This window comes from Archocentrus centrarchus, chromosome 7, assembly GCF_007364275.1.
Source record: "Archocentrus centrarchus isolate MPI-CPG fArcCen1 chromosome 7, fArcCen1, whole genome shotgun sequence".
NCBI lineage: Eukaryota > Metazoa > Chordata > Actinopteri > Cichliformes > Cichlidae > Archocentrus > Archocentrus centrarchus.
In genome coordinates, this window is record NC_044352.1 from 11,117,694 (window position 1) to 11,134,824 (window position 17,131).

The following is a 17,131-nucleotide window of genomic DNA, read 5'->3' on the forward strand; positions in this document are numbered from 1 at the left end:
AAAGGCCCACAATGTTAAAAAAAATTTAAAACATATTTTTGCATTTAAAATTACATTTTTAATTGTTATTGAGTTAATGACAAGACATATGTCAATCCAAGTACCTCTTGATTAAAAAGCTTATATGTGCTGTAGGTATGCTGTGCTTAGCTGTGCTGTAATCCAGCTGCTTTTAAAAGGCTGGAGAATTTGTAAAAACCCAGAAGATGCCCTTTATTTCTAAATTTGAAAATAAAATAAATAATCTGATGAAACACGAGCTTCTCCTTGATAATAAAACTTTATTAGAGTATAGTGCACATCATTATTCTTATTTAGTTGAAGGGGACATAGCTACAGCATAGGCCAACACAGGACAAATTCACAAAGAAGTAAACATTACTAACAGAAAAAAACAATGGTATTAAATGAGCATATTCATATAACATCCATACTATCTGACAAGTGAGAACTTGCTGATCATATTTACATTATATCAAATGTGTGAAAAGTCCCAGTAACCTTGTCATGAAACCAGTTTGCATTCAGTTGCATCAGTGCCGTTTGTAGTAATGGAGGTTCAAGCAGTAAAATTGAGCTTGAAGAGGACCGTCTGGGGTGTGGTGACATCAGCTACAGCCAGTTCCTGTCCATCTGACAAGCCCAGCTCTGCATCAGAAAATAAGAAGAGAAAAAACCCACGCATGACGTAAATGCTACACATGCATGATACACATGTTACAGATGCAACTTGCTTTGAATAGACTAGAAGCGTTTGAGTAACAGCTTCTCATTACCTTTTAAAGTTTTGCAGAGGTTTGGCCTGGTTCGTTCTTCAATGGATTTAACAGACTAGGATGAAATTGCAGTCCTAGGTTAACTTGTGGTTTATAAGAAGATACACGTGAAAACTGCAGCATTCTCACAGATTAAATACATTACCTGCAAATACAGAGTCTTATTCTTTCCTTCCAGAGTTGTGGTGATAGCTGGGGATTTCATTTGTCTGGAAAAATGTAATGTGAAATCTTGATGAGAACATGAGCTTTATGTGTGTCACAAATCTGAATGCAGAATGTCTTTCCTGAGTACTCACAAAGAGGCATTCTCTGTCAGGTACTCTAAAACCTCCTGTAATTTGGCAGAAGGAGGGAACTGGAGATCTTGAGGTACCTGGCTGCATGCTGTGCAATTTTCCTGTTGATCAAGGAAAATTCAGATTACGCTGAATAATCTCGGTAAGCAGATATTACACGGTTGACAAGAATCCAGCTAGGGCTAAAACAAACCTTTCGCTCAGCTTCAAATGTGTAGGTGTACAGTCCATCCACATCATTAAAGACCATGTAATTATTCAAAGGGATATAAGCACTGGAAAAAAAATGTAAGTGCAATAAATGATCTTCATCTTCAAATCAACAGCTAACTGAAATAAGAGGCTCAGATTGTGTTTTGGCTACCCACCTTGTAGCAATCTTAAAAACTTCTGTTGCACAGGCAGCTAAAGAGGAAAGAAGTAAAAAGTAATTCGCTGAATGTAGAATTATTTTTGTACAGTGAAATTTTTTTTTTTTTAACTGAGCAGCAACTTTCCCACTGGCCTCCCCAAAAACCGGTCTTTTTTCTGCTCTATCGGAGAAGACAGAAAAACAAGACCCAAGCAGTAAATGAATCTAACATTTTATCCGATTTAATTTGTCCAGCTCACTAGCTACCTAAGCACAGCAGCAAGTAATCGCAATGAAAAAAAATTAAAGAATATTTAGCTGTTAACAGCTATTTTAGCCATTAAAATTCAGGGATATTGGCTGTAAGTCTGAATATGTTTAAGAAAGAAAAAAAAAACATATTGTTTAGAAAATGTTAGCTGTTTTTTAAGTGCTCCATGTGCCAATGCCATCATTGTGCCTATGTGCTATGAAAGTGCTGTTTCCTTCTAAAAACTAACTACAAGGGGTGTAACTGCAGCTCTGAAGAGCAAGCACTCAAAAAGTTTGACTTTCATACCAGCAATAACAGCATTAGTTGATGCCACAGCAGGAATGATCCTCTTCACAACTCCTGTGGCATAAGAAACACGCATAAGTTTAATAACAAACACAGTATGAAAGACAGCTGTCAAAGGCACCACATTAGAGCTGAACAAATGATGATTTTGTCATTTACAGGTTCACCTTGAGTCAGTCTGTATGTCACTCCTGTAATGTTAAACTCTGCAGCTCTTTCTTTGGCTCTTTCAAACACCCACTGGATGTGCTCTGGATTGTCCCCATCTAAGCTTGTATCTATTGGAGAAGACAACCCAGGTTGTTAGCATTCGTTCTAACACAGGTATGTCACATGATGTGAATTTTTAGTGTACCTCCAAATGGCTTTTCTTTGGGCCACTGCAAGATTCTGGCATATTCAACGCAGTGCTCTGGTAGCCTTGGCATTGACGCAATGGTGCACATGGGGAAATTAATCTGTGGATCATAAAATTTTAAATTATTCAGAAGAGTATTTAAAGGAGCACTATAAGCCTTTTCTGGGCCTTCTACTATGAAGCAAGCTCAAGATAACACTAACACTGCTAATCAGGCTAAGCAGTCACATGGTGATGGTTATAAACTAGATAAGTTAAGCCAGGCTAACTACAAGCATGTTCACATGAAAGGAGTAGTGTTGCAGCATCTGACAGTCACAAACATGGATTAGTCTGCTGGCAGCAACTGATTTTACAAAGAGAAACCTATAATATTAGAAACACATGAAGATGTGTTAAAGGGTTAAACACATAACACAGACTGAAAGTAACTGTAGCTGCAGACAAATCATCGATGTAAGTTTAACAGGAAAAGCACCGCACAGTAACATAGTATTCAGGGTTCGTACACCTTTTCCAGGATCAAATTCAAGCACCTTTTAAGCACTTCCAAGGTCAATTTTCATGATTTTCCAGCACATTAAGGGGTCATTCACAATTATCAACATTTTCCAAAGTTAACTCTTTTTCAGACCCCCTCCCCAAAAGTGTACAAAGAAAATGTTGATATTTTTTCATGACATTTAATTTCTCCTGGTTTGGTGGTATTTTAATGTAATAGGAAGTATTAAAAACACATCCCGGTGTTGAAAAATTCTGGATATCTTGGTAGTAAATATACTCTTGCCTATCCATTAAAACATTGTATTGCACTGCATGTACGCAAAATGTACATGGTTTAGGGGAAGGATCCAAAAAGCTCTCTCAGAGATTTCAGCTGTCAGTTTCCACTGTGAGGAACATAGTGAGGAAATGGAAGACCACAGGCACAGTTCTAGTTAAGGCCTGAAGTGGCAGGCCAAGAAAAACCTCAGATAGGCAGAGGAGAAGGATGGTGAGAACAGTCATAGTCAACCCACAGAGCAGCTCCAAAGACCTACAACATCATGTTGCTGCAGATGGTGTCACTGTGCATCATTCAACTATTGAGCGCACTTTGCACAAGGAGAGGCTGTATGGGACAGTAATGCAGAAGAAGCCTTTTCTGCACACACGCCACAAACAGAGTCGCTAAAGCATATTTGGACAAGCCAGCTTCATTTTGGAATAAGGTGCTGTGGACTCATGAAACTAAACTGCGTTATTTGGACATAACAAGGGGCGGTATGCATGGTGGGAAAAGAACACAGCACTCCAAGACAAACACTTGGTGCCCACAGTAACATTTGGTGGCGGTTCCATCATGCTGTGGGGCTGTGGGGCCAGTGCAGGTACTGGGAATCTTGTTAAAGTTGAGGGTCACATGGATCCCAGTCAATATCAGCAGATTCTTGAGAACAATGTTCAAGAATCAGTGACAAAGTTGAAGTTGTGCCGGGGCTGGATACTTCAACAAGACAACAACCCTAAACACTGCTCAGAATCTACTGAGGCGTTCATGCAGAGGAACAAGTACAACGTTCTGGAACGGCCATCTCAGTCCTCAGACCTGAATATTATTGAAAATCTGTGGTGGGATTTAAAGCGGGCTGTCCGTGCTCAGAAACCATCAAACCTGACTGAACTGGAGATGTTTTGTAAAGAAGAACGGTCCAAAATACCTTCAACCAGAATCCAGACTCTCATTGGAAGCTATAGGAAGAGTTTAGAGGCTGTTATTTCTGCAAAAGGAGGATCTACTAAATATTGATGAAATTTTCTGTTGCGGTGCCCAAAATTATGCACCTGCCTAATTTTGTTTAAATAATTATTGAAGACTTTCTGTAAATCCTGTAAACTTTATTTCACTTCTCAAATATCCCTGTGTTCATCTGCTTTATGATATATTTAACTGAAACTGCTGATCTGAACAACCAATGATTTATAAAGATAATCATGACAATTATCAGGGGTGGCCAAACATCTGCATACCACTGTATCATCTGAATAGCGGGTCTTGTGCCAAAAAATGATTTCCAGTATTTTCCAAAAAAATGATTGCTGGTATTTATATAGTTGTAAATTACTTGCTGACGTATGGTCTGTCAAGCATATCTCGAATATTATCTCTCATGAATGATGTCAACTCATTTTGAGTCATAAATAACACTCCTGTCACATGGTAGAAGCTGCAATTTTTGGCAACACCGGCAGATAGTGTTGCCAACTTAGTGACTTTGTCACTTGGACTTTTCAGACCCCCCTAGTGACTTTTTTTTTTTGTCCAAAAAGTGACCAGCATCAAATTTAGTGACTTTTCCCGGTGTCATCGGGGACTTTTGAAGAGTTTTAGAGATATGCCGTGTTGTTCCAAAAAAATGATTTCCAGTATTTCCCCCTAAAAAATTATTGGTTGTATTTAAATGGCTGTAGATTAATTTTTGGCCTAACATCTGTGAAACATCTGTGTCAAACACATCTCTCGTGAATGATATTATGTCATTCTGAGCAAGAAACAACACTCCTGTCACAGGTAGAAGCTGCAATCACTTCTTGGCAAAGTGCCTTTCATATATTCTTTATTAATGAAGGTAAAAATTATCATTGACATTAAAAATGTCTTTTTTCCTGAGAGATCTGCCAAGAGGGCTGCAGAAATTGCAACAAATGTAACATTATAGTTCTATAAAGGGTAGCCAAAAACGACTGGACTGATTATAATGCTGATACAGTAATGCAGTCATAAATATATTTGCAAAACAAGTCATTTCTTCATTTTATATATAAGCCCTTCATAAATCCTGTGCAGCAGCACGGTGGCGCAGTGGTTAGCACTGCTGCCTCACAGTTAGAATAACATCTGGAAGGCCTGGGTTCGATTCCACCTTGGCCCGGGCCTCTCCCTCTCTCTGTGTGGAGTTTGCATGTTCTCCCCGTGCTTGCGTGGGTTTCCTCCGGGTACTCCGGTTTCCTCCCACATTCCAAAGACATGCACTTACTGGGGTTAGGTTCATTGGCTACACTAAATTGCCCATAGGTGTGAATGACAGCGTGAATGTGTGTGTGAAAGGTTGTTTGTCTCTGTGTTGGCCCTGCAACAGGCTGGCGACCTGTTCAGGGTGTACCCCGCCTCTCGCCCTGTGACAGCTGGGATAGGCTCCAGCCCCCCCGCGACCCTGAACAGGATGAGCGGAAGCGAATGGATGGATGGATAAATCCTGTGCGCCACAGTCTATTTACCGATATAAGAAAGATAATACAGTAAAAAAATAAAATCGGAAACCACTTTTTGGCACAACACCGGAAACATGAAAATTCCGTTGTCGCCGTGTTTTGTGTACATACAGCAATACTGCGGCCCTTCCTACGCTGTGGCATCGCCCGGACCTCTCTTCGGCCGAGGGGGACACCTAACCCCACCCCCGGTCCTCGATTCGTCCTTTGGCGAGTTTTAAGACAGCCAACAGCGAGTTTTCTTACACAAAACTTGGCAGCAGTGCCAGCCGCCAATCACCAGATTGCGTACAAATATAAGCATAGATGACAACACGCCAGGAACATATAGAATTAATGTACATACCTTCTGAATAAAATCCATCATGGTTTTCTGCGGTTTACTGCGTACGGCTTACATTTTTGATTCAGCTTTTTGGAACAATACTTCCACTTCCTTGTTGAATTTATCTTCGGCGGTTTTGGCTGCTTTCCACACCTGCTGCGCCGCACTCACAGCTTATTCCTGTCTAATATCGTTATTGAGTCTTTCTGTGAATCGATGATGGCCTATTTTAGAAAATTCAATGAAGCCTTTGAATTGATCCGCCAGATCGGAGGCCATATCGCTGCAGACCACAGAACGGCGCAGTGGTGTACAAGTGAACGAGAGCGCCTCCGTGGATGCGCTGAGTTCTACGCTGTTGAATTTACTCGCGAGGAATGACATTATTTGCGGGGATTATGTTTGTAACTTTTGACTTAAAAGTATTCCATATTCGTCTGATCCATAATTGGAGTTTGCAGTTTTCCAGTGAACACTCATTAAAACGGCCACTCTCTGTCTTCGGGGGAGGGGCGTGGTCACAAACAGACTGACAGATCACATGCAGACGGGCAGGCCAGACCCACGCGGAGAAATTTTCATTTTAGACTTTATGACTCATTTTATTTCTCCGTTTCATAAGCGAACTGTTCAACCAGATAGTTATATTTTTATTTACAAAAAAAAGCGGTTACAATTTCAAGCACTTTCAAGCACTATATCCAAAATTCAAGCACTTTTCAAACCTTGAAAGGACAATATTAAAATTCAAGCATTTTCAAGGATTTCCAGCACCCGTACGAACCCTGTAGTATTAAAAACACTGGATGAATGTGTGTGCACTTTAAACATTTTGGTTACTAAGACTGGAAAAGACTTACTACATTAATAAAATTCAGCTTATTTAATGACTGGAAGGACAGTATGCAAAAATACTGACTGTGGAAACAGTATCAATGCTCCATCACTAAGACACAGAAGAATAGCGGATTAAAGCTGCATTTAGAAATCTATATTTATTACTGATGCTCATCAGGGAAAGAAAGACTTTAGACCTTGTTAAAAAAAAATCTTTAGGCCCTCCTGCTCTGTGGCCCAAAGAATCTTCCATGGGACACCATTTCTAAAGAATTGATTGGTCAGTAGGTGCTGGCTTCATTCCTGCTGATCTCTAATCTAGATCATGACCTGCTCCGGGGAAGGTCCAGTCTGCAGTATAATTTACCAGGGCAATGTGCCCCGGCAAGAAGAGAACCATCTCTGTAGTAAAACCCAAGGTTAACTCTGAAGTTACCTGAATAAGCCTAAATCCTGCTTAGTAGTACAGGCAGCTACATTATCAAAACTATTATCAGTTTTTTTTTTTTTTTTTTTTAAATGTTTAACCATCAAATCATTACTTAACTTACAAACAAACAAACAGCTGTTGCTGCAAATTGGAAAAGTAAGCAGCACCTGTTCACCACAGATGCTTTCTCACACCCAACAGATACACTCAACACAATAACAGGTGTAACTTTGTAAAAGGTTAATAGGCTGGCAGACTGTCACAGAAAGCACTAAGATCATTAAAATATATACAAATCTTTAAGGTGACTAGAAGACCAATGCCTGTTGGAAAGGGAGTGGTACCTGTGGCGGATACAGCTCCAGAGTGCAGTCAATACATGCAGTCATGCCTGGCAGAATGACACGAGCATTTCCTTTAAAGCCCTCTGTCCCTCCATCAATGAGCGGGATGATGGAGCTGGGATCCAGGACTCCATCTTCATAGCTCAGGAGGGAGATCTAGAGAGGTCAAATCAATCATAAATTGCCTCAATTAGATCTGTTTATTAGCATTGGAGAAAATATACACAGTCTTTAAGTAATGCCACAGTCTTGCATTTACAAAGTATAGTAGTATCACAAAATTTAATTCGATTATTAAAGAACTCAATGCAAGAAAAATAAATCCCTTTAAATAGCACACTTATTAGAATTAATATTATTACTATGTCTTCTTTTTGACTGCTCTCTTTAGGGGCCACCACACCAGATCATCTGACTCCATTTCATCCTATCCTTAGCATCCTCTGCATGTCCTCCTTCACTACATCCATTAATCTTCCCTGTGGACTTCCTCTTTTTTCCTCCTGCCTGGCAGCTCCACATTCAGCCCTTTGTCAAGTATATTCACTATCCCCTCCTCTGGACATGTCCAAACCGTCTCAGCCTTGCCTCTCTAACTTTGTCTTCAAACTGCTCAACCTGAGCTGTCCCTCTGATGTACTCATTTCTTCATCTCCACCCTGCCTGCACCATCTTATTCACCTCTCTTATACACTGTCCATCGCTTTGGATGGTTGACCCCAGGGATTTAAACTATCTTCACTACTTCTGCTCCTTGGAGCATTATACTGTTGGGTTGGAGTTCACTGTTGGAGCTTTCCATCTAGTCACAACCAATTATTTTTATTATCAGTTAATTTGTGGTGGCTAACTACTGACTAAATGATTAATCATTTCAGTTGGACTTGTACAAGCTATTGAGTAATTTAATTTATAACAAAATATAAGTTCTTCACATTCTTTATGAGCAAAAATCATAATTTGTATACAGTGAAGTTAAAAGTACAATATTTCCCTTTGGGATCCAGCAGAGAAAAAGTACAAAGAGGAGACTTATGTAAGAATAAGGACATGAAACTTGTACTTAAGTAAATATAGTGAGTCACATTGCACCACTGCAGTTCAAAAACTTCTGATATGAAAAGGTATAAGAAGTAAAACAACTCTGAAGGAAAAATACAAACTGTAACTAATTTATATTTTGTACCAGCATCCCATTCATCCAGCGTCTGGCAATGATGGAGTCCAGTCCACAGACGATAATGTGGAACTCTGCAAAGGGAAGATAAGTATTTTAAAAAAATCAATATAACCTATCAGCTGTTCACTTAGTAAGCTCTGCTAAAGCTAAGAAGAGCACACTTACGTCTGTAGAAAGACTCATCAAAGTCTTGGATCTTTTTAAAGTGACTGCAAATTATTTATAAGGTAGTATCATTATGGCAGCACACACTATATTTCATATATTGTATACACAGTCTGTGTTGTTTTTAAAGAAAACTGCCAATAAAAGGATACGGCACCACTTTACATCCTGGGACACGGCTGTTAATAAAGTCAGCAGCAACATCTGCCTTTGGTCGTCCAACATCTTTGGGTCTAAATAGGGACATAAATCAGCTTTAATTATATATAACATAGTTATGAAATGTTGTACATGATCAAATTTTAATCACAGTGGTTTTGTTAAAACTCATTTAAGTCACAGATATTAAACTATCGAACAATAATATGGTAAACTTTGTATACTCTTTGGTCTGGATTCCAGAAAATATTATCAAAACGCAGACAATGTATCTCATGCAAATTTAAGAAAATCACACATACTGTACTTGCGTGATATTAAACTATGGCTTAACCTACAAGGGAGATTAAAAAGGTGAAGCCTACCTGAAAAGAAACTGCCTGTTGAGGTTGGACAGATCAATAGTATCCATATCAACCACATGAATGAGGCGAAACCCAGATAAGGCCTAAAACAAAGCAAGACTATTTGAGAACTCATTGAGACCACTAAAGAGCATTTGTATTTATTCAATTTACAATTGCTCCTTAACAAAACATACATTAAAGCTATTTCCTACCAGATTTTTCAGCAGCTCACAGCCAAGCCCTCCTGCTCCAATGACCAGAATCTTGCATGTTTCCAACAAAAACTGTAGGGACTGATATGAAAGAAGCATTAATTATGCTTAAAGAATGATATTTTAGATATAAAAGAAAAAAACAAAACAAAAAAACTCTAACTTCACAGTGCAGCTACAGCCTCGTCACACTTGGCTGATTCAGTATATGCAGTATGCATATAAAAAGCATTTCCATGTAACCTCAGTGCTTGGCTCAAAGTCAGGATGCGTAAATGGGCCAGGTCTCTCCAAAAACTTCTTCACATGATTCCAACGACCATCCCAATCGCAGCCACCATCCTTGTGTCCGCCATCTACAGCCATTCTGGGCAAACAACACAACAAGATACACTGGACTTGTACTATAACACAGATTATGTATATATTCCTCCCAACTTAATCCTTAATAATGCCATTTTTATCTTATTGCATGCATTTTTTAAAATGCCAAGCTCAATAAAAAGAGCAACCAAATGAATGGGACTCTTATATTAATAAATCTGATGGCGATAAAGTTAAAGGAGCTGGTCCCAATCTACAGGAGAACGCGTCATGATTACAGCACTTGTATTTCCTGTATAGGATTGTTATTGGGCAGCTAATGAGTGGACTCGATTAGTGTCTTCAGATTGCAGATCCATATATACAGTGATTACCCAGATAAGGGGGTGAGCGACAGATATGGGGCAGCAAGCAGAAGTATGTGATATGAAACACACACATCGTTGTAACAGTGATAAACATTCTGAATTCGTCTTGAGATAAACTGTAGGCTGTGAATAGATTCACGGTGTAATTGGATGATTAGTACAAACAGCTAACGGGGTTAATAAGGCCTGCATGGCAAAAATGTTTAATTTTATTATATCTGCTGGCCCAGCAGTCGCTGCTCACTTAGCAACGCAAACCTGCTGCCAGAGACCTTTATTTAGATTCGTCACTAACTTCTCAGTTAGGTCCTCTATTCGCCTTCTTTTCTTCTCCCTGGAAGAAAAAAATAAAACCGGCTTTAGGGGTGTTGGGTTGATGACAAAGGGGCGATGTTTAACAACGTTACAATAGTATTTTCCATCAATTAAGACTTACGGCTCCTCGGCATCCGCCATACTTTCAGGGTCCCATGTCCTCGATTCAGACTGCTGTGTTCACGAGTGTCAAAGCTGCGCTGCAGCCCCAACGCCCCATGGCGCACACAGGAAATATATATCATTCCTGGTTCAGATCTTTCTGCGTTAAAAAAGTGCCGTTAGCGTTCCATAATTTGCAAACAATTTGCGATAAATTCCTTTAAAAATGCTGTATTTGCCAAATAGCATATACACTTTTTAAAATAACGTTTTTGTTTTTGGGTTCATCTTAAATATTTTTTAAAGAACTTCAGCCTACATTAGGACTCTTCCACTAGCAAAAATACAATTAAATTTTCTTTTATTAATTATTAAAATAATAATTATTATTATTATAATTAATAATTATTAATTATTGTTATTATAAAACAATATAGGAAATGCACACCAAGGATAGAACTTATTCAGCAACTGAGGAAAATGTGCCTACACACTGACAAACACAGATTTAAAAAAAAAAAAAAAGCAATGAAAGAACATAAAAACATTTAAACCAGACAATAATTATGTAAATATAACCGAAGATCACAAAAGAGCAAAGCAAAATACATTTAAAAACCAGGGGACATTTATCATCTTTAAATATCGTTAGCCTAATAGCATAATGGCCTAAGTCATATTTTGGCCAAAATTGAGATATCTATCTAAATGAATCTACGCTGTTAGCAGAGTAGAATTAGGTAGGTATCTCAAAACATGCCAAAATATGACTTAGGCCATTATGTTATTAGGCTAACGATATGTGACAAAGTAATGCATGAAGACGGTAAACCAGGGAGTACAGCCTTTCCATTCGCAAGGATGTACATGTGATAAATCAGAATGATCACAGCATTGATTTATTAATTAATTGAGTTTTCTGCACCAGATTATATATTGAATAAATATGTAGATAAAAGTAATATTTAATGATGACTAACAAAGTATAATATTATTGAAATTAAAAAGAAATGCCTCTACTGCGCTTTATAAACGCAAGTCCTAAAACTTTTAACGATTGCTGGAGGCTGACCCTCGTTCAAAGTCTCGCGAGAGCGTTTTTCTCTTTTTGGCCCACCCGCTCCTCCCCGACTCCGACGGTGATCAGCTGACCTGTCAAAATATTACGCAGCGCGTGCTGGTGTGTTTGTATTTGTGTGCGTCGCTTAACTACACGCTGAAGACATGGCAGCCAAGATGGAGCTCGCTCCTCTCAGACCGTGGGACGATTTCTTCCCTGGAACGGACCGATTCGGCAAACCGGAGTTCGGAGATTTAGCCAAGTGGAACAACAGGGTGATCAGTAATCTGATGTACTACCAGACGAATTACTTCGCCGTGGTTCTGGTGGTTTTCCTCATTGTAGGGTGAGTCCCAGGATGACAGCAAGCTATAACGTAGACAGGCCAGCATCTGTTGTTCAGTGCTTAATTCTCCTGCATACCTTTTACCCACGCCCATTGTAGCCACACAGGCGATTTCCGTTGCATTTAACACTGTGTTGCTAATGTTTACTAATATTTAAGACACCGAAGCTCTTTTCTACCCTTAGATTGGTCAGATGGTCACTCGCCATATAGGCGTTTTAACCACTTGTGGCCTACAAGCCTTCTTTCTAGCATTTAAAACATTCAGAAGAGGTAACGTTGTAGATGGCCTAATTGTTGGGCTCTTTTAAAATTAACCTTATTTATCGAGGTGTTTATGAAAAATAGTGATGCTAAATTTGACCCCAGAGCGCCAAACATCGCTGCTGTTTCCTGTTTATGACGATACATGCATTCTGTTGCTCTGAATGCAGGATGATGTAGTGGAAATCATGAGTCGACATCCTTTCGCAGGCCTTACCTCTTTTGGTGTGCACCAAACTGGTAGTTAGTTATTGTTGCCGCCACCAGCAGGTTGTGCTGTTTAAAAGAATAAAAAGAAGAAAGAAAAAGAAGAAAAACTTAGAGTTGGGCTCAGAAGTTTACATATACTCATCATGGGCATGAATGTCATGGTAATTTGGGGATTTTAATGATTTCTTTGAACTGTTCTTTTTCCAGACTGGAATGATTATATAGCATGCATCTTTGAAAAACAAGAACTGGATGCACAAGTTTTAAGTTATGTTGCATTTCTCTAATCTACACAGGCTCAAATTTATACATACATTCACTTAAAATGTTTTGATAAGTGGTAATTTATCTTTGCCAGTATAAAAAGGATTTGTTTGACAGCACCCCTTTGATTGACTAGTACTCAGAATAATGGGAAGGTTCAAGGGACTCAATGAAGATCTAAGAAGGAGAACTATAGATTTATATAAGCTGGGAAGGTCTCTTGGAGCCATTTCTAAACAACTACCGATTCCAAGATCATTAGGTCAAACAATTTTACATTAGTATGAGTTATTCTGATGCATCACCAATATGCCAAAGTCTGGAAAAGACCCAAACATTCACCTTCAGTCATTGACAAACAATCCAGGAACCACCAAGGCCCAACCTTGCCATGAGCTGGAAACTGCTGGAACATCAGCATCACTATCCACAGTGACGCAAGTTTTATATCACCATGAGTGCTGACCAAGAAAGAAGCCCCTGCTCCAGAATCAACACCTTCGAGCTCAACTGAAATTTGCAGCTGCCCACATGGACGAGCCAAATGCGTTCTGGGGGAAGGTTTTATGGTCAGACAAGATAAAGACTGATTATGCCAGAAGCTTGTTGATGTCTACCAAAAGCATCTGGTCGAGGTGCTATTTGCCAAGGGACACGTAACTAAATGTTAGCGTTGTGTATGCATATATTTGAGCCTGTATGTATACTTTTGACCCTGTAGTGAAATTCATGCACAGCATGTCATTTGCTCTTATGTTCCAAAATTCAGGTTCATGAATCCATTCGGCATGTTCCTGGGAGGAGCTGTGGTGACACTGGTCTTTGCAGGTTCTGTTTGGGCAGGAGAAAATAAGGCCACCATTAAGAACTTCAAAAGGAAGAACCCCACTCTCTTTGTCATTGGTGTTATGGTTACCAGCTACTTTCTGCTTTCAATGTGTGGTGGCGTCATGGTCTTCATCTTCGGAATCACCTTTCCTTTGCTCTGTAAGTATATCACACAAACATTTTCCATTCACTTTCAAATAAACCTGCATCATCTCTAATAGACACGATTGGCTAATGACTTGTCAATCAAAAGGCATTAATCAATGAGCGCGTGGTTTTACCTCACTCGGCACAACCAGTTTCAAAACAGCAAGATTGCTATGGCAAAAATGCTGAGCTCAAGGCTTCAGGAGAGGACTAATCAATGGGTGATATCACAGTGGCTACATCCATCTTTTGTACTGTCTATGGTTTGAGCAATTGTCTAAACAAAATCTTTTTTCTTTTTTTTTAACATTTAAAAAAAATTAAATTAATCAAATTCCAAACAACAAATTACATTGCCCATAGTAAGGCTTGAACCCTGGCCATTTATAATGTGTGAACATTAACATATCCACTTTCACTAATACAACCAGATGGTCATTAAAACCCTAGTGGTGCTCATGTAATGCCCGATGATGTTCATGAAAGTAGAACTTTGTGGCACTAAAACCAAATTATTACCATTTTGGTTTTCCATACAGCACAGATAAACAGAATCAAGAGATCCCTTATCTGTAAATTTGTGACAAGTTTGTGCAATACATTGTTAGAAAGCTAATGCTTACACAGGTGTGTCCAAACATTTGACTGGTACTGTATGTAAGAGTATTCACCAATTACTGAGAACTGACTAAATCTAATTAAAATCTGCATTCTCTCTTAAAATGTTTTATTAAAGATATTGTAAATTTCTTTTTAAGATTACCCTGATCTTCTCTGATACTTTGGTCATTGACTTTGTCTGTGAATAAAACACAGTATATCCTGTATAATAAGGAAATAATTTACCTGTCAGTCTTTTATAAAAGATAATAAAAAAATGACTAATTTTATAATATTTATTATTAATGAAGTAGTTTTCCTCATTAAATCTTTACAATATCAGACTCCCTCTAGTACACTCCAGCTTCAAATTTGCTTTGGTACAGTCAGATTTTCTTGACATTTAAAAGCAGATGCTTTTCTAACTTTGTTGCATCAAGAACATTTCGGAGCTTCACAACATGCACAGACTAGAGACCGTTCCCTATAGTATATTGGCAACATCTGGCTAATGTTATGCAATGAAAACTGTTAAGGAGACTGGTGAGTCACACTGAGGTTTTACTGAGAGTGAGCAAGGTTTTCCAGGTACTCTCTCATTCTCATTCACTGAAGTATTTGAACAGTATGTGCAGTCTTGAAGTGCATTTCCTGCTGATTGTAAAATAAAGAACTGCAGGCTGAGTTATACTGTAGGATTTCAGATTTGCTACAGCTCTCTAAATATATTTAGAGTCCGACTGTCAGCAGAGTGGTTTGGATAATTGGTGGGTTGGGTTCGAGCAAATGTAGCAGCTAACATTGTGGTAGACAGATGAAGCAGTTTGATCACTTCCCAGGAGGAGTGCCCACTGCTGCTTGTGTTGACTCGTTGCTAGGGGTTGTTGATTTGGACAGGACCACATTTACTAGCTGATGTCATGCATTCAGTATCTGTCTGAGATGGAAATAAAACACCTGCTTTACAGTCTGATTTTGAGCAGTATCATATTTTGTTTTGACAATTTTTAAAATGTTTTTCAGTGAAAACAACAAGCTTGCTACACTTAAATGTATTGTTTCAGTTTCTTATTGAAGCCATCTAAATACACTGCTTTTGTTTTCCCTGTAGTAATCCTGATCCATGCTTCTTTGAGACTTCGCAACATGAAGAACAGGCTGGAGAACAAGATTGAAGGTGTTGGGCTAAAGAAGACCCCGATGGGCATCATCATGGATCTCCTGGACCAACAGGAGGAGAAAATTAATAAGATTCAGGATTTCATTGAAAGCAAACTGAAGGAGTAAGGCTCCAGCCAAGAGTGTGTCAAGAGAAATCAGTGTCATAACAGTATGGATTAAAGTTTCTGTAGAATTATCCAATGAGTCTCAGTTTTAGCCCCCATATAAATGTAAAGTTACAGATTTTTTTTTTCTCCATTTCCATTTTAGTTTAATTCATGCTCTTACATGTTTGTGTGAGTTCACAATCTAATCTAAAGTGTCCACATAGACTATTTCATCATAACGGAGTTTGCACAATCATTGTATGGATTGGATGTTGGGATCAAAGGTTTGAGCATTCCTGTGTCAAAATATGTCCACAAACAAGTAATTCCCCCTTGTTAACAGTGCACTTTGTTCTACACAATAGTCAAGTATTTATTTAATCCAAAGAAAGTGGAAAGTCAGAACAGAATAAACAGCTGTTAGATACCAGCTGCATTTGTTATTTAAAAAATCATTTATTTTCAGTTTGCTACCTCAAAATGAGCATGTTTATCCTGGTTCTCACGGAGTAGACCCACATTACCAAAATGCACTCCCACCACTCAGTAAACTGCTTATTAAACAGCAATAACTCCAATCATGTCATTGCAGGAGCTTTGTGAATGCTGAAACCAGCTTGCTTCTAGTATAGACATTGTTATATGTCCTGACTAATAATAATAATAATAATAATGGAGTGTGGATATTCAATTTGTCAAAAAATTTGTGCATACAGTTTCTGACCATACAGGGTGGCCTGAGTGTATCCCGTCTGATCACAGCTATGCAATACTGAAAAATGAATGGCAAGTGAAGCTTTATTGTTTTGAGTATATGTTTGTTATTTCTGATGTGTCATTATTTTCATAATATAGCATGCAGAAATGTACAAAAAATAAATAAATTTACATTCAAATTTTACCACACGTTCCTCTTCATTTGTAGACATCTCATGGATTTCTACATTAATTGTGATTTTTATACTCATATTTATTAAGTTATTCCCCAGTTCTTTTTACACATGCACATTGAATGCAGTTTGTGCATGCTATATACACAAATGTCACTTAGGAAAGATTGTTTTTGGATACAACATTTTATATATATATATATATATATATATATATATATATATATATATATATATATATATATATATATATATATATATAATGTTTTAAATGACATTTGGGTTCTTGAAAAGTGATGAAGTAAAACATGGTTGTTCACATGGTTGTAAATCACCTTGATTTACAGCACAGTGAAAAAGTCTTGAGCCATCCCTCATGTCTTTATATTTTACTGGGTGCAGCAATTTATTGAAACATGCAAACATAATGGAAATATGGTATATACGTTTCTATAATTCTAACAAGCTTGAAAGTCAAGATTTGGTATGACTACCTTGATTCTTCAACACAGCCTGAACACAGACAAGCTTTCATTAGCTAGTCTTCAGG

General features: G+C 38.3%; 2 protein-coding genes across 2 annotated transcripts; one reads left to right on the top strand and one right to left on the bottom strand.

Moving 5' to 3' along the window:
* Positions 1-269: 269 nt before the first annotated feature.
* Positions 270-10,819, bottom strand: LOC115783451 (NEDD8-activating enzyme E1 catalytic subunit). Its single transcript, XM_030734277.1, has 18 exons — positions 10,724-10,819; positions 10,583-10,621; positions 9,839-9,962; positions 9,596-9,676; positions 9,402-9,484; positions 9,030-9,110; positions 8,878-8,921; positions 8,719-8,783; positions 7,533-7,688; positions 2,342-2,444; positions 2,154-2,264; positions 1,987-2,040; positions 1,444-1,480; positions 1,269-1,350; positions 1,076-1,176; positions 922-985; positions 777-831; positions 270-648 (listed from the first exon to the last, which is right to left on the bottom strand). The coding sequence occupies exons 1-18, from the start codon at positions 10,741-10,743 to the stop codon at positions 560-562; spliced, it is 1,389 nt and encodes a 462-aa protein (XP_030590137.1). The 5' UTR covers positions 10,744-10,819; the 3' UTR covers positions 270-559.
* Positions 10,820-11,818: 999 nt separating this feature from the next.
* LOC115783061 (PRA1 family protein 3) lies at positions 11,819-16,592 on the top strand. Its single transcript, XM_030733697.1, has 3 exons — positions 11,819-12,110; positions 13,618-13,835; positions 15,535-16,592. Exons 1-3 carry the CDS (start codon positions 11,929-11,931, stop codon positions 15,708-15,710), a joined length of 576 nt encoding a protein of 191 aa, XP_030589557.1. The 5' UTR covers positions 11,819-11,928; the 3' UTR covers positions 15,711-16,592.
* Positions 16,593-17,131: the final 539 nt, after the last annotated feature.